Here is a 26,167-nt window from a genome sequence, read left to right as displayed (position 1 = left end):
TTGAAGTGAACTCTTCATATAGGAGTTCTGCAAGATTGTATTTTTAACAAAGACAGTATTATTACAAAACATAATAACTCTTACACATCTGTCTCAAAAACAAAAGTATTTCACATGTTATATGGAATCTTAGAAAAGGTTTCTGTTTGTTTTGCCTTTTTTTTTTTTTTTTAAACTAGCGTTTCATGATACAAACAGCGTGTCCTTGAGTCAGTGAAGGGTCTGTTTATCCCTTTTTAGCTCTAGTCAAAGTCTCTGTCCTTGTTATTGCCTTTGAAAGTCACTGCTTCCCTTCGCGTCTCTTCTCAGAGTGGTGGCATTTGCTTTCCTTTCTGTAGCTCAGCAGGTGACTCCACCTTCTCCTGTTCCAGGGTGTGTGCAAGTTCAGTCTGTAAGCCGCTGGTTCCCTGCCAGCTGCAGAGTTAGATAGATGCAGGAGGAAAATGTGGTTCTAGCCACAGGAAGATCTGCATGTACTCTGTTTTGACAAGTCAGGTGTTCTTTGTTTCTTAAACTTTTCCGCATTAAAGGGCAGCTTGAGGCACTTTATAAAGCCCTCCACTCTTCAGGGCACTCACACCCCCCGCCTCCCCCCGCAAAAAAAAAAAAAAAAAAATCAACAAATTTATTAAAGAGGGAGAGCATTGCAAATATCCATAGGTAAGAACTGATAAAATCAAACCTCCCCTTCTGTATTTCATACCAGAACTTCAATATATATTGATCACAGAAAAGGTGATCTTTTATTTCTAGGCCTTGTCAGCTTTAAGGCTTTGATTGAAGAATCTGAGTTGAAGAAATTTCCAGACAATGATCTTCTACGTCACCTCCGCTTAGTCACGCAGGACGCGGAGAAGTGTGCCTCTGTCGCCCAGCAGCTGCTTAATGGCAAGAGGCAGACGAGGTAGGCTCTGTGCACACCCGGTTTGGTTGTGGACTCTTGGGGAGTCTGCAGTGGCTGGAGTCTGGGGTGCTGGTACACCTGTCCTCACGCAGCCTCCTCGGGCCTTTGTCTCTCTAGATACCGGTCTGGTGGAGGGAAATCCCACAATCAGCTGAGCGTGGATGAGCTCCGGCAGTTTGTGACCCAGCTGCACGCTCTCCCCTGCGTCCTCAGTCAGACACCGCTGCTGAAGGTGCCCGGGTGGGGGGCTGCCCGCCCTCCTATATGTGGTCGTCCTATATTTTGTAAATAAGCTCAGTTGACATGATGAAGTCCTGTTCTTGAGTGGTTAATTTGTACATCTATTTGCAATTGTGTTTAGTAGCAACTTGAGTGGTACATGTTTATAAAGAGATTGTAACAGGCCTGCAGTGGAAAAACAGTTGGAAATTTTTACCTTGAAAGTGACCACCAGCTACTCCTCAGCTGCCATAAGCCTGTCTTAGAGTCACTTGTAACTGTCCGTCGGCTCGTGCATCTTCATGTTTATGAGTATTGTTGTTAGAATCAAGTGAGATGGAAGAGGGTCATGTTGAATATGCATCGAAAACTCTTAAGTTTGCAAGAAGCCAGTTGCTGAAATTAGTGTTTTGATGCAACAACCTGTGTTTTTTTAGGACCTCTTGAATCGTGTAGAAGATTTCCAACAGCATAGCCAGAAACTGCTCTCGGAGGAGATGCCCAGCGCTGCTGAGTTGCAGGACTTGCTGGATGTCAGCTTTGAATTTGATGTTGAGCTCCCCCAGCTTGCTGAGATGCGTGTCCGGCTGGAGCAGGCCCATTGGCTGGAGGAGGTGCAGCAGGCTTGCCTGGACCCTAGCTCCCTCACCTTAGATGATATGAGACGTCTCATAGACCTGGGGGTGGGCCTGGCCCCGTATTCAGCTGTGGAGAAGGCTATGGCGCGGCTTCAGGAACTGCTCACAGTATCAGAGCACTGGGATGACAAAGCCAGGAGTCTCCTCAAGGCCAGGTAAATGAGCACGGCCACGCCTCCCCCTGGGGAGGGCTTGTGCTTAGTCCATGCTGGAGCCTAGGGCACAGGCATTAAGATGTGATCCAGGCACAGCAGCTGAGTTGTGCGTGTAAAAGTTTAGCTGAGATGTTTGGAACTGCTTTGGAATTTGGGCAAAAGAAGATTATTTTTTCTTGATTTACTGATTGTGAAATGAATGGTTCAAATGGACATGGATTTTCTAGAATTGGTTTAATGAAATTTCCCTGGATCTCGATGGGAACATCTTTGAGGGAAGGAAACATTTACAAATAAGCGGAACTGTTTCAACTGTTGAAACAATTAGTGAAAGATCCCAAGGACTCTCCAGGGAACCCTCTGAGCACCGTGGTGTGCAGTGTCTACACTGACGGCGGCGCTGCAACCACAGCGTTGGCGCTGCTGCCTCATCCGTGTCTGTGCCTGACGTGCTGGGCCGGGCTGACCATCTGAGGGGAGACGATGGCTCCTCCTTGTCTGGCTTTCTGTCTAACAGATCTTTACTGACAGCGTAAAGTACAGGGGATAGCTATTTTCTGGACATGATTGTTTAATCCTGAAATAGTGGTCGTTGAGCAGAGGACACAGAAGTTTTGGGTTCTGTGCTTTGGTGTGTGGATATACTGGAGATTTTTACTTATCTTAGTGGAGCTGTATGAGTCCTGATAGTGTTTCTAGTTTAACATGGAATAAATTATCCCTAAGCTACCTTTTGCAAACAGAAGTTTATGGTTATTCCATTGTCAAATCAGAACTAGGTAGAACTGAGTTATTTGCCTTAGTCTTGGGTAGATAATTTGATATCTTATAGTTGCTTGCCATTTCAAAAAGTTTATTTGCAATTGTGAACTTCCTTTGAAGTGGCTTTTCTAACCTCTGGTAAGTTAGCCACGAGAAGCACAAGTCGTCGCGCAGAGGCTGAGTACCGTCTCTCTGCTCTCTAGGCCTCGGCATTCACTGAACAGCCTTGCCGCCGTGGTGAAGGAGATCGAGGAGATCCCCGCACACCTGCCCAACGGCGTGGCGCTGAAAGACTCTGTGCAGAGAGCCAGAGACTGGCTTCAGGAAGTGGAGGCCCTGCAGGTAGGTTCCCAGAGTCCCAGGTGCATCGGCGCCTCTGAGGAGCAGGGGTGGAACGGTGGCGGAGGCGAGTGCGCTGGGTTTTGCGGTGCGGCCCGTGTTTGGGTTGCCCACGTGACTGATTCTCGTCTACCTGTGTGGATGCACTTGCCCACCCCACCCCACCTGTTGTCCTCACTAGTTGGCTTAATATGTAAGGCTAAGGTAATTTCTGTGAGCTTGGGAGCCTCCCATAACAGTCTTAAGTACTTGGTTGGGGTTGAAGAGAAAAGGCTAAAAATAAGTGTGGGAGAAATACAGTTGCTGATCTTTGACCAGTATGGCTGTCTCTCACTGGCTCACCAATTGCTTGGAGTCTCGATAATGAAGAGTAGGCAATTGAGTGAGTAGTGATATGTGATTCCATGGCCAAACTGGGCAGTGAGGTCCGGGACTTTTACTGTACAAGTAGTGACTTAAAAGTGCTTCTCTGTCCCTGCAGAGAAAGTGAGGCTTAGCATATTCTGAAGAAACTCTCCAGAGAATCAGCACAAAGTTTCTGTGGCTCTGTGCTAGATGGTGTACTTACTGAGACTTTACCTATAAGTTAAAATAGAAAATTAAATTCGTGTGTAGCATTATGAAGATATAGACAGAATACACCTTAATAATATGCCTTAATCTGGTGTGCTGCAGTCCGTGGGGTCACAAAGGGTCACGACGGGACTGAGGAGCTGAACAACAATACAGACAGAAAGCATTCTCTGTCTTTCTCTGTTTCCAGTTGGGTGACTTCATGTGGAAAGTGGTTGCTGGGGTGTTTTCCTTTTTCTCTCTTATCATCATAAAGCAGCAGGTCTTATGGTCCTATTGAGAAAAAAAAGAACTTTGAATTACTTAATGGGCTAGGTTTTTAAATTTTTAATTTATATTGTTCTTGAGTCTCAAGATCTGTTTTGTTGACGCCATCAGACTCTAGGAACAAAATATCATCTGGTTTTCTGAATATCTGCATAATTTAAGTGGTGCTAATAGACCGGTTGCTAATGAGAAATGCCAAATAGGACAGCTTAGCCAGGTGTTTTCAATGAAACATCTGGACATCTATTCTGATTAATAGGGAAGAGAAGATACATTGTTTGATAAATGTTACATAAGGAGTGACTGCAGCCAGAGAGAAAAGCATGGGAAGTGTTTGCTGTGTCCATAAACTCCCCCAGTGAGACTGCTGATGCACGCTCTTGTCTGTCGTTGATGGAGCCATCGTGATTGTAGCCTTGGTCCTTGCTTTCACTCGTGGTTGCTTGCAGCCAGAAAGTGAGGTGGTGGCAGTAGTCAGGAGAGGTGAGCTCATGAAATCAGAGGAAAGAACACATTTCTAGGTGGGTTTCGTTCCCTTCGCATGTTTTAACGTATGTGCTACTTCAGTAAGTACTGTGTCTGCAGCAAAGTCTGTCGATGAGGACAAAAAGCAAGTTTTGCTCCATTCCTGAAATAATAGCTTGGCCTTGCATCATGTACTTAAGGACTAGCAGAAAGAGGTGACCCAACAGCAGGGCGACCTCTTTGTGTTTAGTGGATCACTTATTTCAAAATGTCACCCGGTTGTCTGTCTTACACACAGGGAGTGCTCTGTATGTTTCAGAGTGTGGTCCCAGTACAGCCACAGCAGCACCTGGGAAGGTTTAGGAATGCAAATTCATATGGACCCCTAATGAAATCTGGGGGTGGGGGCCAGGAAGTTTTTAAAGCAGGCTTCCCAGATGGTTCTTAATAAAATTGGAGAGCCAGTGTTCTTTCCCAGCTCATTTTAGCTTTCCTGAATAATCTATTAATTCATTCTCAGTGAATGGAGTAGAATACAGTTTTACTGCTTTTCCTTCTCTAAGTCAGTATGGAAGTCCTTTGAGTTATTACAGATTTACATTTCTGTTGAATTTTTTTCAAACCAACCAAAGGGACCAAAATGACAAATGAGTTGAGAAAGGGTATAAACAGTCTGAACAAAGGGATGGCAACATATGCCGAGTCCACAGTCGTGTCTGTGGCTCCAGCACGAACCAGGCTCTTATTGGTGACTGAGTGGGATCCCCCAGGGGCCTCACCGTCACCACCCCCAGCTAGCCAGCAGGTTTGATCGGCATCACTCGTGAGTTTAGTATGTTGAGGTCATAGAGGGGTGCTTTGCCCACTTGGACAGAAGTGTTCCTTTTCCTTTGACTTACTAGGCTGGAGGGCGTGTGCCAGTGTTGGACGCGCTGGTGGAGCTTGTCACTCGAGGCCGGTGTATCCCGGTGCATCTACACTCGCTGCCGAGACTGGAGTCCCTCGTAGCTGAGGTTCACGTTTGGAAAGAATGTGCTGCTAATACGTTCCTGACTAAGAACTCGTCCTATTCTCTCCTAGAGGTAAGTTTGCACTCATCCCACCTTGGGGCCTTGCAGCCCCTCACCTGCTAAAGACACAGCCCCTTCCTTATGGAGGGGGCAACACTGACTGATCTGTGCTCTAGGAATTATTTTCTCAGGGGAGCCAGGGAGGTTCTTCTGAATTTCACTGGAAACTTAGAAGCATCTTTGAATGTTTACTGCACATGTTTGGGGATAGCATTCACTAAGGAAGAAATATTCCTCTTTGAAGTTCCTTGGTCTGTTAAAATTGAACATTTAACCTTGGCCATGCTTCACCACTTGCATTTGCCAAGCTTGATAAAAGGTCTCCACCTCTCAACATGCTTATAGTTAACACTAGTAGTTTCTTTAAGCTGATGCTGGTCACACGTTATGACTGGAATCATTGCATCTATCTTACTTTTCTTTTTACTTACCGTTTGATTGAATCTGAATCAAAAGTCTGTCTTTTTGTGAGATTTCCTTCATCCTTGCTTCCTTCCTTTGTCGAGTAGGATTTCTGGGATCAGGGTGGCATGTTATGCAGAAAATATAAAGAAATTCATGTCCTTCCCACTGCTTAGGCTTTTATCTGGGGACTTGATGATGCTTTCTGGTAACCAGATAAGTCACACAGTGGCTATGCTTTGTTCCACATCAGGTGCTGTGTCCTCGATGTGATATTGGCCTTTTGGGACTAAAGAGGAAGCAGAGAAAGTTAAAGGAGCCCTTGCCAAGTGGCAGGAAGAAGAGTCCCCGTGTAGAGAGTCTGAGCGACCTGGAGAGAACGCTGATGGAAAGCAGAGCGACTGCTTCAGCCGTGCGTGCTGGCGCTCCTCCTCTTTTCTTGGGCGGGGCCGGGGGGGGCGATTTCCTGCTCGTCCTTCTTTACTGGGTATATTGGGAAGGCAAGTAGGATAATAACTTCCAGAGTACCCTGTTTTTCCAACGCGACTTTAGGAAAACTGTCATTTGTAAACGTTTTGAATGGAAGGTGCCCACGAGGCCTCCCAGACTCAGAAACACTTCCTAAGCCTGTAGCTTGGTCCAGGGCTGTCAGGTGACCTGTAGTGCCAGCTTCCTGTTAAGTGTGCAACAGGACATAGCCTGGAAAGGGTCCTGGGTACTCCTGAGTCTGACCTCCTCTCAGCGTAAGCGCTGTGGATCCAGAGGTAGTGTCGTCTTCAGGAAGATGAAGCCGCATCAAGCTAATGCTTGGTGAGCACAGTGTCAGATCAGAAGGAGAGAGCTGAGGGGTCTGGATGCTTCTGAAGCTCTCCACGTTGGTGTCATTGGCCCGTGGTGTTAGTCTCAGGTATGTAGTATAATGAATCTCAGTGTATGTGCACATTACCCAGCGATCCCTGTATGAGTCTAGTTAATAGCCATCACCACACAGGTTTTTTTTTTTTCTTTGTGATGAGAACTGTTAACATCTACTCTCTTAGCAACTTTCAAAACTATAACATAGTATTAATGACTATCTGGAGTAGAAAATGGCAATGCACTGCAATATTCTTGCCTGGAAAATTCCATGGACAGAGGGCCTGGCCAGCTATAATCCATGACGTTGCAAAGAGCTAGACACAACCGACATATTCCCCAGAGAAGAGAGCAGTTTCTTTTTGTATTAATGACTATAGTCACCATGCTGCATGTCGTATCCCCAGGATTTATTTTTACCTTTTGATCCCCTGCACCCATCTCCCGGACCGGTTACCTCTGGGAGCTGCCCATCAGTTCTCTGTGTCCCGTCAGTCCAGTTCAGTCTCTCAGTCATGTCCCACTCTGAAACCTCATGGACTGCAGCACACCAGACTTCCCTGTCCATCACCAACTCCCAGAGCTTACCCAGACTCATGTCCACTGAATCATATCCATCCAACCATCTCATCCTCTGTCGTCCCCTTCTCCCGCCTTCAGTCTTTCCCAGCATCAGGGTCTTTTCCAATGAGTTAGTTCTTCACATCAGGTGGCCAAAGTATTGGCGTTTCAGCTTTAGCATCAGTCCTTCCAATGAATATTTAGGACGGATTTCCTTTAGAATTGACTGGTTGGATCTGCTTGCTGTCCAGGGGACTGTGAAGAGTCTTCTCCAGCACCACAGTTCAAATGCATCAGTTTTTCCATGCTCAGCTTTCTTTATAGTCCAACTCTCACATCCATACATGACCACTGGAAAAACCATAGCTTTAGCTAGATGGACCTTTGTCAGCAGAGTAATGTCTCTGCTTTTTAGTGTGCTGTCTGGGTTGGTCATAGCTTTTCTTCCAAGGAGCAGCGTCTTAATTTCCTGGCTGCAGTCACCATCTGCAGTGATTTTGGAGCCAAGAAAATAAAGTCTTTCACCGTTTCCATTGTTTCCTCATCTGCCAACTGTTTCACTCCCCTCTTTCACTTTCATCAAGAGGCTTTTTAGTTCTTTTTCACTTTCTGCCATAGGGTGGTGTCATCTGCATATCTGAGGTTATTGATATTTCTCCCAGCAGTCTTGATTCCAGCTTGTGCTTCATCCAGCCCAGCATTTCGCATGATGTACTCTGCATATAAGTTAAATAAGCCGGGTGACCATATACAACCTTGATGTACTCCTTTGCCAATTTGGAACCAGTCTGTTGTTCCATGTTCAGTTCTAACTGTTGCTTCTTGACCTGCATACAAATTTCTCAGGAGGCAGATAAGGTGGTCTGGTATTGCCATCTCTAAGAATTTTCCACAGTTTGTTGTGATCCACACAGTCTTCTGTGGGGTGTTTTGTTTTGTTTTTTTCTTTTTTAGATTTCACATGTAAGTGAGATCATACAGTACTTGTCTTTCATTTGGCATAATGCTTTGAGTTCATCCGTGCCCTTAGAAATTGCAGAATTCTTTTCTTTTTCTATGGTTGATAATATTCCACTGTATATACGCAATCACATTTTCTTTTATCAATTCATCCACCAATGGGTACACTTAGGTTTCCATATCTTAGCTGTTTTGAATAATGCTGCCTTGAACATGGGAGTAATCTTTTCAAGTTAGTATTTTTGTTTCCTTTAGATGTATACTCAGAAATGGAATTTCTGGGTCCTGTGGTAGTTCTATTTTTAATTTTTTGAGGACCCTTCATATTTGTTTTCCACAGTGGCTGCAACAATTCACATTCCCACTCCTAGTGTAAGAGGGGGTTCCCTTTTCTCCACATCCTCACTGACACCTGTTATTTCTGGTCTTTTCGATGATAGTCATTTTAAAATAGGTGTGAGGCGATGTCTTAGTGTGGTTTTGATCTGCGTTTCCCTGATGGTCAGTGGTCTTAGGCATCTTTTCATGTACCTGTTGGCCATCTGTTCATCGTCTTTGGGAAAATGTCTACTGGATCTTCTGCCCATTTAATTGGATTTTTGTTTTTGGTAGGAATGATGGTGTTTGTGCTGTTGAATTATATGAGTTCTTCACCAATTTGGGGTATTAATCCCGTGGATCAGGTTACAAGTTGCCAATACTTCTCCCATTCTGTAAGTTGCCTTTTCATCTTGTTGATGATTTCCTTCCATGTGCAGAAGTTTTGTAGGTTGATAAAGTCCCTTTTAGGATGGTTTTGAAGGCACAAAACATTTGTCCTTCCCAGAGCAGGAACATACCTGCTGCTGGACCTGAACTAAATGGACTCGCCCTTGGGCCAGGATGCCTTTCCAGCCTGACCCTTGGTCGCTGCCTGACTGCCCCTTGGATTGGTGTGGGATTGTGTCTGTGTGTTGACTGGACTCTCTTGGGCGTGTTCGCCCCTCCCTTCAGACTGTGGTCAGGGTGGCTGCCTGCGCGTCGTTTCAGTGCTTCCGAGGCGCTGCTTTCCGCCATTACGTGGTTGGTCTTTGTATCTGTCTGGAGCTTCGCTTGACTAGTCTTGTGATCTGGTCTGTGAAGCTCTGCACATTCCCTGTTGATCACTTTGTCACCACTAACCCCGTATGTACTGCCCGCACATTGTTCTCGTCTACAGAAACAAGAGACTTTCTAGACACAGCAGGGGCTTGTTCGGGGGTTTCTTCTGGGTCTGTTTGTTTCTTCCCTAAACCCCCATTCGTGCATTTCTCCTCTAATCCAGGAACAGTGGGGCCTCAGTCTGGCCCAGGGACTCAGGGTCCTCATCTGGTGACGGGGTGGATCTGATCATCGGGAATGGTTTAGCTATGACACATTAATATTTTAAGGACTTGGAAATAGAGTTGGGAAAGAAATGGTTCTTGTAGCCTTTAGTTTTTGCTTCTGGTGGGGAATGCTAGTTTTAAAAATCTATGCTTCCTCTATATTTCTCTTCAGTGAAGTATCAGGACTTGGGTTTCCAACCGTTTGCTGCGAAAGGTTAATGTGTTATGTACCGAGGAGGTAGTGACTGACTCTTACATATCTAGTGATGTGAATTGGTCCCCCTTAAAGCAGTTCTACTTTATGGTGAGTGGTGAATAAATCTGTAAAGCCTGGACTGACTCATGTAGAGGTCTCACGTATGGACAGCTTGTACTTACTGGTCAGGAACATATTCAGTATCACTTAAACTTTTTACTCTGAAGCTAAGTATGCTTGTGTTTTCAAGTTGCTTATACAGATTACCTGATCTTGGAAGTGAGACGTGGCTCTTGTTTTAATAGAGAAAAGAATATAACAAGTATACATGCCACTTCCTGCAGAAAAGCAGCTAGCTTTTGTCTCTGCCCTAATGATCTCTTAGCATGTCCCTGTGCATGTGTGTGTGTAAGGGACGTTTGGTGAAGTGTTTCTGTTTAACTTCTTCATGAGGGATCCACTTTCATTATGTACGGTTTGTGTGTCCAGTACACCTATAAGGCCTGTTGTTAAAGGCAGTAAGAGACACAGCTTACTAATGCATTTTAGAGACTTTGTCATCTAAAGTACCTTTCTAGAAGATCACAAAAGTTAGTGGAGCTGAAGACAAACCTCAGAAATTTGCACATAGACAGTGGAAAACCTGTATCTTACAAGGGAGGTGTATTTTTTAAGAGACACATGTGGAAAGAAGTTGGGCTTGGAAGAATGGTGTGAGTTAGGTAACTGCTAACAGTGTGGTTTGCTGAGTGGCAGCCAGAGCATCTGGTCACATGGCCATGGGGTCATCACGGCAGGCCTGTGAGGCGGGCACTGTTGCCAACTCTAGTTTATACCTGTGGACGTCCCACCACAGTGAGTGAAATGTTGTTATCCAAGGTACCCCCACGGCTTAGTGAGGCAGAAGCGGCATTAAACCCAGAACCTGCTCTGGAGCCCAGTGTTCTTCACCACCACGACCCTTGAGTTTCAGAAGATGGCTGAGGTCTCCGTGCCATTGTCCTTTATTGTCCTCTCCTTTCTAGATGGCAGCACTCGGGGAAGCTCGCGTACGAGAAATGGAAGCCTTGCAGTCTCTCCGACAAGCCAATGAGGGGAAACTGCTGTCACCTGTGCAGGATGTAGAGATGAAAGTCTGCGTGTGTCAGAAGGCCCCCGCGGCCCCCATGATCCAGTGTGAACTCTGCAGGGATGCTTTCCACACTAGCTGTGTGGCGGCTCCCAGCATTCCACAGGGCCCCCGAGTCTGGCTGTGTCCCAACTGTCGGAGGTCGGAGAAGCCCCCACTCGAGAAGATTCTGCCCCTGCTGGCCTCCCTGCAGCGCATCCGCGTCCGCCTGCCTGAGGGAGACGCGCTGCGGTTTATGATCGAGAGGACCGTGAGCTGGCAGCACAGAGCCCGGCAGCTGCTCTCGTCAGGGCGCCTCAAGTCCTCGCAGGGCCGAGCGGGCTCGGGACTGCTGTGTGGCAGGTGGCAGGCCACAGCAGGACAGGTGCCGGGGACCAGCAAGGTGAGCCTGTGCCTGCCTTGCTGGCTTTCAGACTGCGCTCGCCTCCGTGTCTTCTGTGGCTCTGGGATGCTGCTGTTACCAGCACCCGCGGTCCTTCGAGGGCTCTGCGCACCTGCCACGCTGTTTGTTTCCTCTGCTCCCGCTTGTCGGTCTGTAGAGCAGCTTTCGCCTGTTCATATATACATAGGATTTCCCCATTTGTGTGTATGAACCTAGGTATTTTTAATAGATATACTTAATTTTTTTTTTTTGCTTAGTTTTTTTCCCTGCTTCCTGTCATGTGAGTCACTGAGCAGAAAGGGAGAGTGCCTTCTTCTGTGTCTTGTTGCTTTTTTGAGGAAAAATTAAGTCTTGAAGCGTCTTACGTATCATGTTGCTTCAGAGGGGAGGCAGTGTGTTTCATACTATCTGTGGTCTTGCTGCCAAAAGCCTGATTCTTGTAACCATCACTTTGGTGGCGGGGGTGGGGTTCTGTCTTCTTCCATAGAAGATAAGAAAGTACAGTCAGGAATGCAGAGTTTAGTCTTATAAGGTCCACCTGATGACTTCCAAATGTCGTAGACTCTCTAGCAGAATCACTGCGCCTCCCTGGTGCTGTGCCAGCAGAGGCCTGTGATTTGCAAGGGCTGAGTGAAATGCAGGTTAGACATACGGACAGAGGGTTGGTGTGCTGTGTTTATTATCTTTCTTTTTTTTTTTTTCCATTTATTTCCAGCTTCTGAAATACAATGCCTGGCACTTAGCAAATGCTGTGTTTAAGTTTTTGCCTCATAGTTGAGTTGTGGCTATTCGGACAACCTAGCCTACATTGGAGACAGTTGTGTTACTTGCACATGACATGCTGGGAGTTTCCTTGTATTGATAAAGAGGAAAGACACAACTGCTATTTTGCTCATTTGTGGTCAAAGGACCGTTGTTCTAGCCCCTGTTGATAAGCTCTGAAGAAGGTGGGGACATGAATGTGAGTGCTGTCTGGCAGCTCCTCAGTTGGTTTACCCAAAGGGGTGCATGTCTGTGTCAGGCAGGTTAAAATCTCCCCCTAGGAATTCAGGAGGCTGTGTGTGATCTGTTTCCATGCAGAGAAAATGACTTAACTGCCCAGCAGTGCTCTTCACCTCTGAAATCAGTCCAGGCACAACCAGGAAGGCCAGAGGCTTGGTGAACAGGAGTTGGCTTGGCCAGATCTGAGATGCCAGAGGCTTGTTTCAGTTTGGGAAAATCGAGTCCTCTGCTGTACGCTGCCTGATGGCCCAAGCTGCTGCTTTTAGGCTGGTGGGAGTCTTAGTGCTGAAGAGCCTTACTGTGAGATGTTTTCCTCCCGTCAGATATCTCAGCCTCCTGGCCCCACGTCCTTCTCCTTGCCCGACGACTGGGACAACAGAACCTCCTGTTTACACTCGCCCTTCTCCACTGGTCGGAGCTGTATTCCCCTCCATGGTCTGTATTGATTATCATCACGATCACTGTTGTTATTTTGAAGGCTTGAATAAGTAACAAGTGATATTACAGTAGTTTTTTGTTGTAGATAATCCAGAACCATTAAAAAATGACGTTATTCTTATGTGTGGGATATGTGTTACTGTGTACTTGAAAGGTGGGAGGAGAATCCTATTTAAAGGCTTGTAAGTGCAAAAGAAATAGAAAGGAAAGTTTCTATCCACTGCTTTCAGGGAGGAATGGGTTCATCCCCTGTCAGCTGATAGTTGAACAGCAAGGGGTGTGCTCAGATGCCCAGTCATAGGTTCACTGGTTGCTTCATTACTCAGGAGACTGGAGGGGGCTCTTTGAGACCCAGCTCCTCTTCTGTCCCTCCTGAGGGCGACTCTCCCCCAGGAGTTCTGCTTGGAGCCCCGGCCCATGCAGAATGCCGGGCCCTGTGATAGCCGTCTAGGCAGGCGGTGTGTCTCCTGCATCAGCGGTAGACTCAGCCTTATTTGGGCCTGTTAGGCTGTGGCTCTGGGCACATGAAGCGGCTTCACTTGACGTGGGGAGGGCGGCAGCCGGGTGGGCGGTCCTCCTCTGCTCATGTCACAAGGAGTGTCCCCGTGCTCTACTCTGGTCTTGACAGGTATCAGCCCAGAAGTGAATGAGCTGCTGATGGAGGCCCAGCTGCTCCAGGTGTCCCTTCCTGAAATTCAGGAGCTCTACCAGACATTACTCGCAAAACCGAGCCCTGTGCAACAGGCTGACCACAGCTCTCCAGTGAGAGCCAGCAGTGAGAAGGTGGGCATTGGAGTTCGGTGTCACCCTCTCTCGATAGCATAGGGATGAGATTCTGTCTTTGATCCAGGAAGGGATGCAGATCATCTACCCCACAGCCCTGTTCCGACGGCCGGGCTCACAACCTGGATTCTGATACTGGTTTTTAAACCACTGTGTGAAAAGTTTTTCATAAGGTGCTTCTCATCATTTCCATGTGATAATAGCTAGAAACAGGATTATTCTTGTGTCAGAGAAATCCCGTTAGATGAAAATGTAATTACAGCTGGAAAGGCTTTCCTTCTTGGAGTCAGCGTGTAACAAATGCTTTAACTCTTCTAAACCGATTCTGACAGCTGCTGTTTAGGACCAGGTGACTAGACCAAGAGGGCCCATTTTTGTTGTGTTTTGTTCTTTTTGGCTGCGCCAAAGGATCTTAATTCCCTGACCAGGATTCAAACCTGTGCCCCCAGAAATAGAAGTGGGGAGTCCTAACCGATGGAGCTCTCCAGGGAAGTCCCATGGGGGCCTGTTTCAGTGCTGACTTACTTAAAGTACTAAGGTCCTGTTTCTCAGCAGTGTAAGATGCCGCTGCTCCTGTATCCTGTTAACGAAATCGCTGACCCCTGAGGATATAGTTGGAGCAGGAAGACAGCATAAGGGTAGACACTGGCATTTAGGCTTGATTTTATCGTTGCAGTACCAAACAGTGTAGCACGTCACCAGCTGTGTTCAGTTAAAAGCCCCTTTTCCCTCTAAGGGGCAGAGATGTCCTTTACAAAGGACAGTATTGGCCTGGTTTCTTAGCCATCTGTGGGTCAGCACCTCCCAAGAAACTCTGGACGTCAAGCACTTGCTCGTGTGTTTGGTTCTCCCACCTCCCGTCACTGCTGGGCTGATGTGAGACAGTTCACGTTGGTGACACTTTTGTTCTCCAGTGTTTGACGGACTGAACGGCGAAGTTAGATGGTCCTGTGGGGTGGACGGGCCGGGAGCGGGGGCAGCCTGTCTTGGTTTCAGCGGGGCTCACCTGTTTCTCATGCCTGTGGTTGTTGACATGGCAACTTCAGTGAGAGGCAAACTGCGTGCTAAACTGGGCTTGCCGTCTTCCACCCAGAGTGACGGCTGCCGAGGGAAGCGAGATGGAGCCGGTGGCCTCGAGAGCAAGCTGAAGAGACGCCTGGAAAGAGAAGGCCTCTCCAGTGAGCGGTGGGATCGAATCACCAAAATGCGGGCCCCCAAAAAGAAGAGAATCAAACTGAGCCACCCCAAGGACACGGACAGTCTCAAGTTAGAGAGAGAGTGTAGCTATGAGTTGGCCCCCTCTGCCGACACGCAGTCCCTGCCCTCAGACACGTCCTCCTCGGAGCAGGAGGACTCTGAGGACGAGGACGCCATCTGCCCAGCCGTGAGCTGCCTGCAGCCAGAAGGAGACGAGGTCAGTGAGGTTTGGGCCGTGGAGGACGTGCGTCCCCTTAACTCAGAACCCTGTGAGCGCCAGCTCGCCCGGCCGGGTCTCTCTCCTGCTCACCTGCCTTGAGCCCGTCTGAGTGGATTGCTCACCCTCCCCCACTGGTGTCTCTGCTCTCACAGCGCTCCTGGGTCTCCTCCCTTTTCTCGAAGAAACTCTTCCTCTGCCCTTTCCTTTCCTGCTCCTCCGGCTCTCACCGCCCGGCGCTCAGAAGGTGGGGGGGTGCCGCTGTCGTCCCTTTGCTTACTTGTCACGGGGCGGCCTGTCCTCGCCCCGTGCAGCCACCGCGTGGAGAACAGCTCAGCCTGCTCGCCTGGGCTGCCGTGCCGGAGGTCCCGTGAGGGGCAGTGGCTGCCCCAGCCGCCGGGCCTCTTCTCCCCTGAAAACCCCGTCTCCCTGCTCTCTGTAACCAGGTGGACTGGGTCCAGTGTGATGGCAGCTGCAGTCGGTGGTTCCATCAGGTCTGTGTTGGTGTCTCTCCCGAGACGGCCGAGGAGGAGGACTACGTGTGCGTGCGCTGTGCGGAGACGGACGCGCCGGGCCGGAGATAACCGCAGAGCCCTCCTCAGCCAGGGCTCGGCCCGGGGACTCCCAGTTTCTCAGCAAAGCTACGGGACTGGCATTCAAACCAGCCTGTGAACGGTGCTATTTCTATTCCTTACGGGATCATTTTTCCAGAACTCTTTGAAAAAAAGAAAAAAACAAAAATTTTTTGACACTTTTTGTATTTTTTTCCTTAAGAGCTGTTTGTGGTTGTTGAGGTTTGAAACACTGACTGTTTTTGCAGGGGTTCCCACCAGTTTGGAAGGATTGGCGCTTGCACCTTTTCATGTACAGCATTAAAACCTTACCTCTTCCTGGGGTTTACCAGCTGAGTCCAACTCGGTTTCAGTGCCCAGAAGGGCCCAGTAAATCCTCATTTGAGGAATTCTCTCTCTCGTTTACTCTGTTACCATATTGGGGAGCTTAAGTTTTTCACTTTTGAGGTTTTTGTTTTTCTTTATCCACTTTTGTTTTTCCTGGTAGACTAGGTTTATTTATCTAAGCAATAACTTCCATGTTGGTTTCAGTGGCTGAAATTAAAACCAAACAAACTTCCAAACAGTGTGTGGTGCTTTAGCATCTGGCGGATGCCAGAACACAGACGTCCGGCTTCTAGTGTCGCTGGTGAACTGGTGACAGAGAAGAGGCTGCTCCCTAAGCACCTGTCACAGCTGTTCTGGCTCCCTGCCCCCCACCCCCCGCCTGTTCATTTGGAAGCTTGTATCAAGTGTTGCGGTTTATATTGTGGAATAAATCCTTGGTCCTAACGTAACACTACCTGCTGGTTATTCAGAGCCATCAGCCTACAGCTGCTTCTGCCCCTGCCTGTGGGCCATGAAGAACCCGAGTGGGGCTTGCTTTAGCCTCTGCCCGGCCAGGCTACAGCAGCAGCTGTGGTGGCCTGCAGTTGTCGGGGGTTCTTCCGCATCCTGCTCCGTCCGGTGGGCCACATGCCTCCAGTCCCCACTAACAAAGACCCCCCCTTTCCTCCAGTCTTCACGCACCAGAACCTGTCTTGAAAGCCATGCTGTTTCTAAGTAAGCTTTCTCAGAATGTTGGCAAATCATTCCAATCCTCAGATGAACCCTCCTTGGGGGAATGATGTCTTTATTATGTTTGAATTGACAGGAAGTTTGGTTTCGGGTCAGGACCTCAGAAGGCAGAGTCAGGAGAGTGCATCCTCATGGAGGCCTAGGAGAAGGTGGGTCTGGGGAGCACTCGTGAGCAGCCAGGCTCCCCTCCCACTTGCCTTCCTGTCTCTGACTCGCTGCTGTTCCCGACCGTAGGTGGCTCCCAACCTTTGCACACCTTTTCTTCTCAGAGGACCCTGTTCTGCAGTGGAGAAGACGTTTCTGGTGAACAGACTCTGACTTGCTTTTCCTGTCCTGTTGCTAATACCTACTTTCCCTACATTCTATAGCCATAAACCCGAAGATGGGTAGAAACAGCGGTCTTTAATAAAACAACAAAAACAGCAACAGCAGTCTGTGATGTAGCAGAGATTGACATGTGTGCTGCTCCCTTTTATGCAATTCAGATAATTAAATCTCTTTAAGAATGACTGAAGCGTCTGCAGTTTTCCCAGAGTTGTTGTCATATTTCTCCTTATCTGCAGGTTTGTGGGGCCAGTGGAGGAGGCTGTCCAGAGTACGGCCTGGAGTTAGAGCAGTTTGAGCCTTTTTTTTTTTAATTCACATGTAGTTGATTTACAGTTTTGCGGCAGTCTGCTGGTCTTGGCCTTTGTAAGCGTCCGGATCCTTAGAGCCCCTGGCATCGGGGCAGGATGCTGACTGCCCCAGTTCCACAGAGAAGGGAAGCTTAAGGCCACTCTGCTCCTGGAATAGAGCCTTGCCTGTGGAGAGCGGCTCTGCCTGTCTGGGCTGCCCCTCTCCTGCCCTGCCAGCTTCTCTTCTTCTCCTGGAGGCTCGCACATGATCCCTGACAGTAGCTTCCTTGGTGCTGGAGATCCTCTGCCCCTTGGGGATGGGGGAGGCAGGAGTGTATGTGAACCACCCCTCCCCAGGGGAGACCACTGACCTTGTATATACGATGGTACTGAAGTTGAGCGGCATGTCAGGAGCCGGCTGCTACTGCTGGTGAAGAACCCGGGCTGCTGTGTCTTCAGCTCGCCTCGCACTGCCTCCTGCCTGCGTGGCGGTGCGACGTGAAAGTGCACACCTCCCGGCGCACCCCGCTTAGGGACGCACCTCGACACTGGCGGTTGTGTGTGAGCTCTGAGGCTGAAGCGAACTGACACCTTCCTGTCTCGGGTCTGCAGCCGCGTGAGGAGGAGAAGGGCTGAGTGAGACTGGTGTCTCAGCCAGGAGGGCCTGTGGATGGAGAAGCTAGTGAGCCGCCTCATCTGGCGGCCATTTCTGTGTTTCCTTCCAGGTTTGGCTGGGGCTGCTCCCTGAGCACGGTGGACGTGCCTGTGTGTCGGCTGACCTGGAGGGAGACTGGGATTTGGGCGGTGTGTGAGGAGGGTCTGCCTCTTTGCACTTCACTCCAGCTCCCTGGGAGCAGGGACTTGTTCGCCCTCAGAGTGACCCTGAAGTTAGAGAGGCCGCCTGTACTTGGGCTTGTTAGACGCCTGCTTCTTTGTGCCTGTGAGCTCCAGTGGCAGGAGGCAGGGCGTTGGGGAGATTCGGGTGCTTTGCAGAAGTGTGATGTGTGGGGTACTTAGTTTGCTAGCACATCCACTGTAAAAAGGAGCACGGCCTTCAGGTGCCTGGACGGGGGTGAGCCTGTGAACAGAGTGGGTGCCTCCTGGAGGGGGTGAAGCCTGGCTTCTCTGCCTCTGGTTGAACTCATCGCAGGCTCCTGCCTCTCCTTTGTCTCGCTGTGATCTTGATGGATAACCCGGCATCCTACTTAGACCCCCTTCCGGCTGGAATCCGCCTTGGTTGGAGTTTAGTGCCCATGGGTGGTGTTCTGGGCCAAGTGCTTTCTGGGTTTCCCAGCTTGTGACAGACTGGGATGGATCACAGATAGCCGTGTCCTGGAACAGGAGGCAGAATGCACAGCAAGGGTTTTAAGTCCATGCCCGTTGCTGTGCAGTCACTGTGCCAGTCTGCGCTGGGCATCGGCCTGTGTTAGAACGGCCTTTCCTCAGTGTAAAGGTACAGATAGCACAGTCCCTTCTGCTGGACTTGACCTGTTGGAAAGAAGCGGTAAAGAGGTCAGGGGCCCGGTGCTGCACCCTGAGTACCCAGGGGTCTGGCTCCCACCCTCCAACCTCCTGTCCAGCACGTGGCTCCTGAGAGCCCCTCTGCTCCTCAGGGCAGTCCCTGAGAAGCTGCCTGGGCGAGAACTCATAGGAAGTCACACCGCCATAAATGCAGTTCCAGAACGTAATGAGTCCATGTGTAATGTGTACGTTTCACTTCTTCCAAGTTGATGTATACTTTGCTATGTTTCAAGACTGCTTACGCAGGTACCTCTTTCACCTTCCTGCCAGTTGGGATGGGAGCGTCAGATGGTGACCCAGGCCCCTCTCCTGTCTTGGGCTACTTGTGCTAGGAGGAGGGGCAGCACCGTGCCCTGATTTTCAGCAGGACTCACTGAGTTGGATGGAGCAGTGGGATCGCGAGGCTGTGGGCCTGGTGCAGGTGAGTGGAGACCAGAGGACTGTTCTGTTTCCCGCGAGCTGGACGCAGGAAGAGGTTAGCAGTGGCTGTTCTCAGGGAACGGGGTTATTCGCTCCATGGAAAATAAATGCCCAAGACACCGTCTCCCTGGAAGCAAATGTAGCTCCTACAAGCCAAATGTTGGGGGTGCGGTGGGGGTTCAAGCAGTGGCTCCTTTCTGCCCGTGATCCCAGCAGGAACACACACAGGAGGCCCCTCGTTCATAGGCCAAGGACTGGGGGTTGGATAGTTTATCAGAAAGTCAGCGGGTGGAAAAGGTACGCTTCCTGTTACCCTTAAGTCCTGTGTTCCTCCGCTTAAGAGACTGACGCTGAGGAAGGCACAGCTTGGGGGCTTTTCTCCACAGTGAAAGCCGTGCATTATCTACGATTTTCAGTTTGGGCTTCCATAGTAAGTTTCACCCATACCAAATTTAAGAGCAACTTTATAAGCGGTTCTGTCTAGTTTTTATAAAAACAACTCTTTACACTCAGTGGTTTATATAATCATAATGACGGACTTTCTTGGTGGTACAGTGGATAAGAATCTGCGTGCCAGTGAGGGCACAGGAGTTTGATTCTGGGTCTGGAAAGATTCCAGATACCTCAGAGCAACTAAGCCTGTGCGCCGCAGCTACCGAGCCCGCACACCCAGAGCTGTGCACCACGGCAAGAGCAGCTGCTGTGACGGGAGCCCCACGCTCCACAGCGAAGAGTATTCCCCCACTGACTACAAGTAGACAAAGTCTGAGTCCGTAACCAGGGCCCAGCACAGCCAGAAATTCAAGTCGTCTAAAAATCGTGACTCCATCTAGGAATAGGCGAGACCCGAGGGCCAACTGCAGACCCAGAGAGCCTGTGTGGCTGTGTGTTCTGCCCTGGTCCAGCCCTTGTGAGATTGTAGGCTCCTGGGACCCGGCTTGCTGCCATCTGGCCAGGACCACACCGAGGCTTCTGTTCTCAGAGTGAGTGGTGAGCATCCCGTCTCGTGTGAGAGCCAGCAAGTGGGGTGAGCCTCCTGGGCCTGTGCCTGCTCTGAGCACGTGCCTAGGGCTGGGGAGCCCACTGCGTCCCTCTGCCTCTGCCCCGACGGCAGGGGCTGGGGGCGAGCGTGATGACCTTGCTCCCAGCATCGATGGGACACGTGCCCTGTGACCCTGGTGTTGCGGGGCTCCAGGTTCTTCACCAAGCTCCCTTCTCCCTGTGGATAGCAAGGACAGTGGCAGTAACGTGTTTGTGACTGCTGGACTTAACCACATGCCTCTGTGGGTGCCCGTGAGGCCAGGGTCGGCTGGGCACAGACCTCCCAGCTTTGTCACGCTCGAGACAGTCTAGTTGAGCTTGCAGTGGACATGGGTGCCAAGGCTTGTTTCCTGCGCTTTAAGTTTCCACCCCCCACCCCCACCTTCCAAGAAACTTCAAGAAGCAGGAGTGAGCAACGAGGGTCTTCTCACTGCGTCAAGGGGGAGCAGGGCCCAGAGAGCAAAGCAGAGGCCACTGAGCAGGACCGAGACGGCACACCTGGGAACCAAGCGCTCGGCCGGCCAGGCCCTGGCCGCTGCCCGAGATGCCCAAGCCTGCCCTGCCTGCTGCTGATGCTGCGGAGGTTTCCCTGGTTGGATTGGCCGGGAGAGAAACAAAGGGCCTTAGTCAGTCTTTGGGGTTCTTCAATGTCACCAGGGCTCCCACACCTGCTCCCCAGCGTCTGTGTTTGGAGGATGGGGAGAGTGGGATTAGGGACCAAGGCCTTTGGTGCAAGGAGCACCGTTTACCTGGCAGAGGTCTGCACGGTGCTGACGGGGACCCTCCCCGCAGCTTCCTTCCCCCGAAGCCCCTCCTAGACTGCCCCCTGCAAGCGGCGTCGGGGTGCACCTTGCTTGGGAGCCAGACCCAAGGCTGTGTCCTGGAGACACGTGCTCCTTCCTGCTGTGCTGGGACCCGCGCAGCATAGAGTGCTCCATGGCCACCAGGTGCCGTTCCTAGGACTTCTCTGACCCAAGGAGCCGTTTCTCTGTGGGGCCTTCACCCTTCGCTTCAGAGCCTGAAATTGGAAGCGGTAGGCATTAGTCGAGGGGGGAGCCTCCAGGTTCCTGCGAAGGCTGTGCCCCCTGCCTGGCTTTGTCCCGGGTGACAGCAGCCTGGCGGCTGATGTTGCTGAAAACACCCGCAGGGCTGTTGGTGGGCGGCAGGGGGCAGCAGAGGGCTGGCGCTGGGCCTCACTCCTGCCAGGTCCCTGAGCCTGGCCTCCCCGACGCCAAGCACCTGCAGCCTGGGGCCCCTGAGGGATTCCGCTCTGTTCGGGGGAGACTCAGCCATGGACTTAAGATGGGGCACTCAGACCTTCTACCCAAGCTCCCGGTGGCCCTGGTCCTGGGCTCTGTGAGGTTAGTAGATTTGGAGCATATAGAACTTGGACGCAGTCCCTGAGAAGCTGAGTCCAGAGCGGAGGGGCCTGTGGAAACAGGTCTCTGGGACTTTTTGGTCTTGTGGGCTTCACGACTGGTGGAGTCAGGAGAGCCGCCTTTGGGTTCTGTCACCCCACACTTGACTGTGTGACTGTGCTGAGGGGAAGGCCGGTCCCATTCACCTCCCCTAGTCCCACACAGCGCCCACCTCAGAGCCCTGACTGCAAGTTGTCCTGGGGCAGGGCTCTGAGCAGGGGCAGGCCTTGCCTCTGAGGGGGACCCTTGGTTACAGACTCTGCTGTGGGTGGAGGAGACCTCTTCAAGGACCCCCAGCGTGACCAGAAGGAGATGAATGTGTGTGGGGAGCAAGCAATGGTAAGAATCAGAAGCCAACGCGGTCCTTAATGCACAGTGGGTGCTCTCTCAAAGCTGTGCCTGAATTTCCCTCTCAGCCTCCTGTGCGGCCGGCACCACCATCGTCCCCCAGATGACATGCAGCCGCTAGGACTGAACTCCAGCCGGTGCCAAGGGGCCAGGTGGGGCTCAGGCCCAGACAGTCGGGTCCACTCTGGACCCATACACACAAGGTGGCAGGCCTCTGCGTACTCAAGCCTAGCCTTTGGAGGGTGTGGCTCCCCAAGGCGATGAAGAATTCCTAAACACTCCCCTACAAACTCCTGAAGCCCTTAAAGGCTGTGGGTTTCTCCCACCACCAGTGCAGTGCAGCTTATCGGAGCCTTAGAGAACTGACGGGACATTGTTTTTCTCCTAAACTGGTTTGCTTAACTCAGACAGGTGGGAAATGCACTTCAGCTGTCTTATTAAGGTCTAGGTGTCTGCGGCTTCAGTGTGCAGGGACCCTGCCGATAGGGGGCACCTCCCCCGTGGCACTCCGCCCTCACCCCGCACCTCCTCCCATGGTTGGCAAAGGCACGTCAGTTGGCACAGGCCAGGCATATCCATTGAGATCCTGGCGAGTGAGCAGGTCCGGGTGACGGGCCCGGCCTGAAGCAAGGCTCTGTGGTGGCCGTCTTCTCTGGGCAGAAGCCCCATCAACGCCCACAGCCCAGAAGAAAAGACCCAGCACGCCATGTGCTCACGGACCTAGCTGCACGCACGCAGCGGTCTTTGGGACCAGAGGCAAAGCAGACCTGCCAAGCCCTGCTCCAAAGATGAGGTTTAGGCTCGGGTCCTCTCCTTCCTGAATCCTGCTGTGGGAGGGCCACAGACTGAGTGAGGAAGCTTCCAGGCGCAGCGCGCATCCTCGGGAGCATCCGTCTGCCTCTCTGGGGCACATGAGGACAGCTGTCGTGAAACTTGCTGGCCAGCGGTAGCAGTGACGAGCCCCGGCTCCAGCGCAGCCCCTCCGTGGGTCCCCACCACAGTCCCGTGAAGTGAGCTCACCGCTTAGTACCCCAGCCTGTGGGTGGCGAGCTGAGTCCAGTTCGATATTGAACCCAGGCAGCTGGGCACCAGAAGCCACAAGGGCCCCCTTGGGCAGTCAGCAGGGGAGGGGGCCAGTGTGGGCCTCCAACCACCTGACGCGAGGGGGTTGACCAGGCTCCTGTGTGTAGACGCCTTCAGTGGCCTCTGCTCACTTGTGAAGAAAACCTGAACGACCTGTCTGAGCCCACCTGCCATGGCCGAGCCCTCGCCCCTGACCTTGCATGACTCCCCAACTCCGGCACAGTGGCCCCCGCGTGGGGATCTTCCTGTTGCTGAAGCCTCGTGGCTACCTGTTGTCAAGCCCTTCCCAGGATTCCCGTGGCCCCCGCCCTGAGCCACAGTGCCTCAGCAGGTGCTGAGGTCTCCATTCAATGGAGACACAAGACACCCTGCTGCCACCCTGACCTGCTGCTGCCATCTGGAGGCTCCAGGAGGCCACCTGGGTCAGTTACTGCAGGACTCCTCTGCCATGCCCCCGGTGGAGTCGCGGATCTCCATGCCACAAGCCCCAGGGGGCGTGCCAGTGTCGGCCTCTGCACTCCCAGCCCCCGGCAGGTGCCAGACAGACAGCGTCTTCGCTGGGGGACGGGGTGAGGCTGCAGTCGAGGGTGTCTGGCTTGCTGCAGACCCAGGCAGGGCGGTTGGGCAACCTGGGACACCCCAGCCGTCCGAGTGTCTGTCGAGGCCTCTTCCCCTGATGGCCTCTGCACTGCTGGCTTCTTTGAGACTCAGCCTCAACACACGGACACTTCATGGACCCAGAGATGTAAAGGGCCCCGTGGGAATTATTCAGAAAGGGTCTCAGCTGGTTTGCTTTTCACCCACCTCGACAGTGGGTGTCCTGTGTCCTGAGAGCCGTGCTTGCCCTCTGGAACGAGTCCTCCGCCCCGTGTGGCTCCCAGCTCGAGCACTCAGCAGCACACAGCCCCTTCCGTGCATTTCTGGATTCAGGGAAGACGGGCTGTCTGGGGAAGGAGCGGGGTAGCTCAGGAGAAGCTGCTCGACCACGGCGTGGGGGCCTTCACTCAGAGGCAGGCATTTACTTGGGGCACCAGACCGGCGGGTGCTTCGCTGAGGAAGCAGGAGCACAGAGATAAAACTGAGTGTTTATGACTGTTACTCCCTTTGAAAAATCCTGTTTGCGTCCAAAAAAGTTTAGATCAAAGAATGTAAAAAGAGGGAGTCCCCCTGATACCCACGAGGTCCTGTGATCTGATCAAATCTGAGATGGCCATCTTTGGGATTCATCTCACTCCCTCTCTAGGCCCGGTATGGCTCTGAGAGCCTTAACCTGTGACTTTTCTAGCAGCCTCCACACTCCCTGTTCTGTGGTGTTTGAGTTTTATTGGACTCGGTTTTTAAAACTTGATTGTTTTTGTTCGTTGCATGGGGAATAAATAGTTCAGTCGCTCAGTCGTCTCTGACTCTTTGCGACCCCATGGACTGCAGCACGCCAGGCTTCCCTGTCCATCACCAACTCCTGGAGCTTGCTCAGACTCATGTCCATCGAGTCCGTGATGACATCCAACCATCTCATCCTCTGTCGTCCCCTTCTCCTCCTGCCTTCAGTCTTTCCCTGCATCAGGGTCTTTTCAAATGAGTCAGCTCTTCCTATCAGTGGCCCAAGTAATGGAGCTTCAGCTTCAGCATCAGTCCTTCCAATGAACATTCAGGACTGATTTCCTTTAGGATGGACTGGTTGGATTTCCTTGAAGTCCAAGGGACTCTATAAAGAGTCTTCTGCAACACCACACTTCAAAAGCATCAGTTCTTTGGCACTCAGCTTTCTTCATAGTCCAACTCTCACATCCATACATGACTACTGGAAAAGCCATAGCTTTGACTAGATGGACCTTTGTTGGCAAAGTAATGTCTCAGCTTTTTTAATATGCTGTCTAAGTAGATCATAGTTTTTCTTCCAAGGAGCGTGCATCTTTTAGTTTCCCGGCTGCAGTCAGCATCCGCAGTGATTTCGGAGCCCAAAAAATAAAGTCTGTCATTGTTTCCACTGTTGCCCCGTCTATTTGCCCTGAAATGATGGGACCAGATGCCAGTATCTTCGTATTCTGAATGTTGAGTTTTAAGCCAACTTTTTCACTCTCCTCTTTCACTTTCATCAAGAGGCTCTTTAGTTCTTCACTTTCTGCCATAAGGGCAATGTCACCTGCATATCTGAGGTTATTGATATTTCTCCCAGAAATCTTGATTCCAGCTTGTGCTTCTTCCAGCCCAGCGTTCCTCATGATGTACTCTGCATATAAGTTAAATAAGCGGGTGACAATATACAGCCTTGATGTACTCCTTTCCTGATTTGGAACCAGTCTGTTGTTCCATGTTCGGTTCTAACTGTTGCTTCTTGACCTGCATACAGATTTTTCAGGAGGCAGGTCAGGTGGTCTGGTATTCCCATCTGTTGAAGAATTTTCCACAGTTTTTTGTGATCCACACAAAGGCTTTGGCTTAGTCAATAAAGCATAAGTACAGATGTTTTTCTGGAACTCATGCTTTTTCTATGATCTAACAGATGTTGGCAATTTGATCTCTGGTTCCTCTGGCTTTTCTAAATCCAGCTTGAACATCTGGAAGTGCAGTTCACGTACTGTTGAAGCCTGACTTGGAGAATTTTGAGCATTACTTTGCTAGCGTGTGAGATGAGTGCAATTGTGTGGTAGTTTGAGCATTCTTTGGCATTGCCTTTCTTTGGGATTGGAATGAAAACTGACCTTTTCCAGTCCTGTGGCAACTGCTGAGTTTTCCAAGTTTGCTGGCATATTGAGTGCAGCACTTTCACAGCATCATCTTTTAGGATTTGAAATAGCTCAACTGGAATTCCATCACCTCCGCTAGCTTTGTTCATAGTGATGCTTTCTAAGGCCCACTTGACTTCACATTCCAGGATGTCTGGCTCTAGGTGAGTGATCATACCATTGTGATTATCTTGGTCGTGAAGATCTTTGTTGTACAGTTCTTCTGTGTATTCTTGCCACCTCTTCTGAATATCTTCTGCTTCTGTTGGGTCCATACCATTTCTGTCCATTATCGAGCCCATCTTTGCGTGAAATGTTCCCTTGGTAGCTCTAATTTTCTTGAAGAGATCTCTAGACTTTCCCATTCTATTGTTTTCCTCTATTTCCTTGCACCGATCACTGAGGAAGGCTCTTTTATCTCTCCTTGCTATTCTTTGGAACTCTGCATTCAGATGGGTATATCTTTCCTTTTCTCCTTTGCCGTTTGCTTTCTTTTCTCAGCTATTTT

At 50.6% G+C, this 26,167-nt stretch overlaps 1 protein-coding gene across 5 annotated transcripts in view; it reads left to right on the top strand.

Moving 5' to 3' along the window:
• KDM5B (lysine demethylase 5B) overlaps positions 1 to 16,997 on the top strand; it is a 76,038-nt gene extending 59,041 nt beyond the window's left edge. For 4 of the 5 annotated variants that reach the window (XM_055418918.2, XM_055418917.2, XM_055418921.2 and 1 more), the window contains 11 exons: positions 754 to 904; positions 1,022 to 1,136; positions 1,561 to 1,916; positions 2,882 to 3,020; positions 5,225 to 5,404; positions 6,048 to 6,206; positions 10,738 to 11,223; positions 12,549 to 12,660; positions 13,292 to 13,446; positions 14,540 to 14,860; positions 15,307 to 16,997. In XM_055418918.2, the coding sequence (XP_055274893.1) occupies positions 754 to 904; positions 1,022 to 1,136; positions 1,561 to 1,916; positions 2,882 to 3,020; positions 5,225 to 5,404; positions 6,048 to 6,206; positions 10,738 to 11,223; positions 12,549 to 12,660; positions 13,292 to 13,446; positions 14,540 to 14,860; positions 15,307 to 15,444 (2,312 nt within the window). In that variant the 3' untranslated portion in view covers positions 15,445 to 16,997. The remainder of the gene's footprint in view (positions 1 to 753; positions 905 to 1,021; positions 1,137 to 1,560; positions 1,917 to 2,881; positions 3,021 to 5,224; positions 5,405 to 6,047; positions 6,207 to 10,737; positions 11,224 to 12,548; positions 12,661 to 13,291; positions 13,447 to 14,539; positions 14,861 to 15,306) is intronic. The other variant, XR_016039537.1, reaches the window with a different exon arrangement.
• The last annotated feature ends 9,170 nt before the right edge of the window (positions 16,998 to 26,167 follow it).

Source organism: Moschus berezovskii, chromosome 17 (assembly GCF_049115385.1).
Source record: "Moschus berezovskii isolate FMDL1 chromosome 17, NW_MosBer_1.0, whole genome shotgun sequence".
Lineage (NCBI taxonomy): Eukaryota > Metazoa > Chordata > Mammalia > Artiodactyla > Moschidae > Moschus > Moschus berezovskii.
The sequence above is the reverse complement of the archived record's forward strand: the minus strand, read 5'-3'. Positions and strand labels throughout refer to the sequence as shown.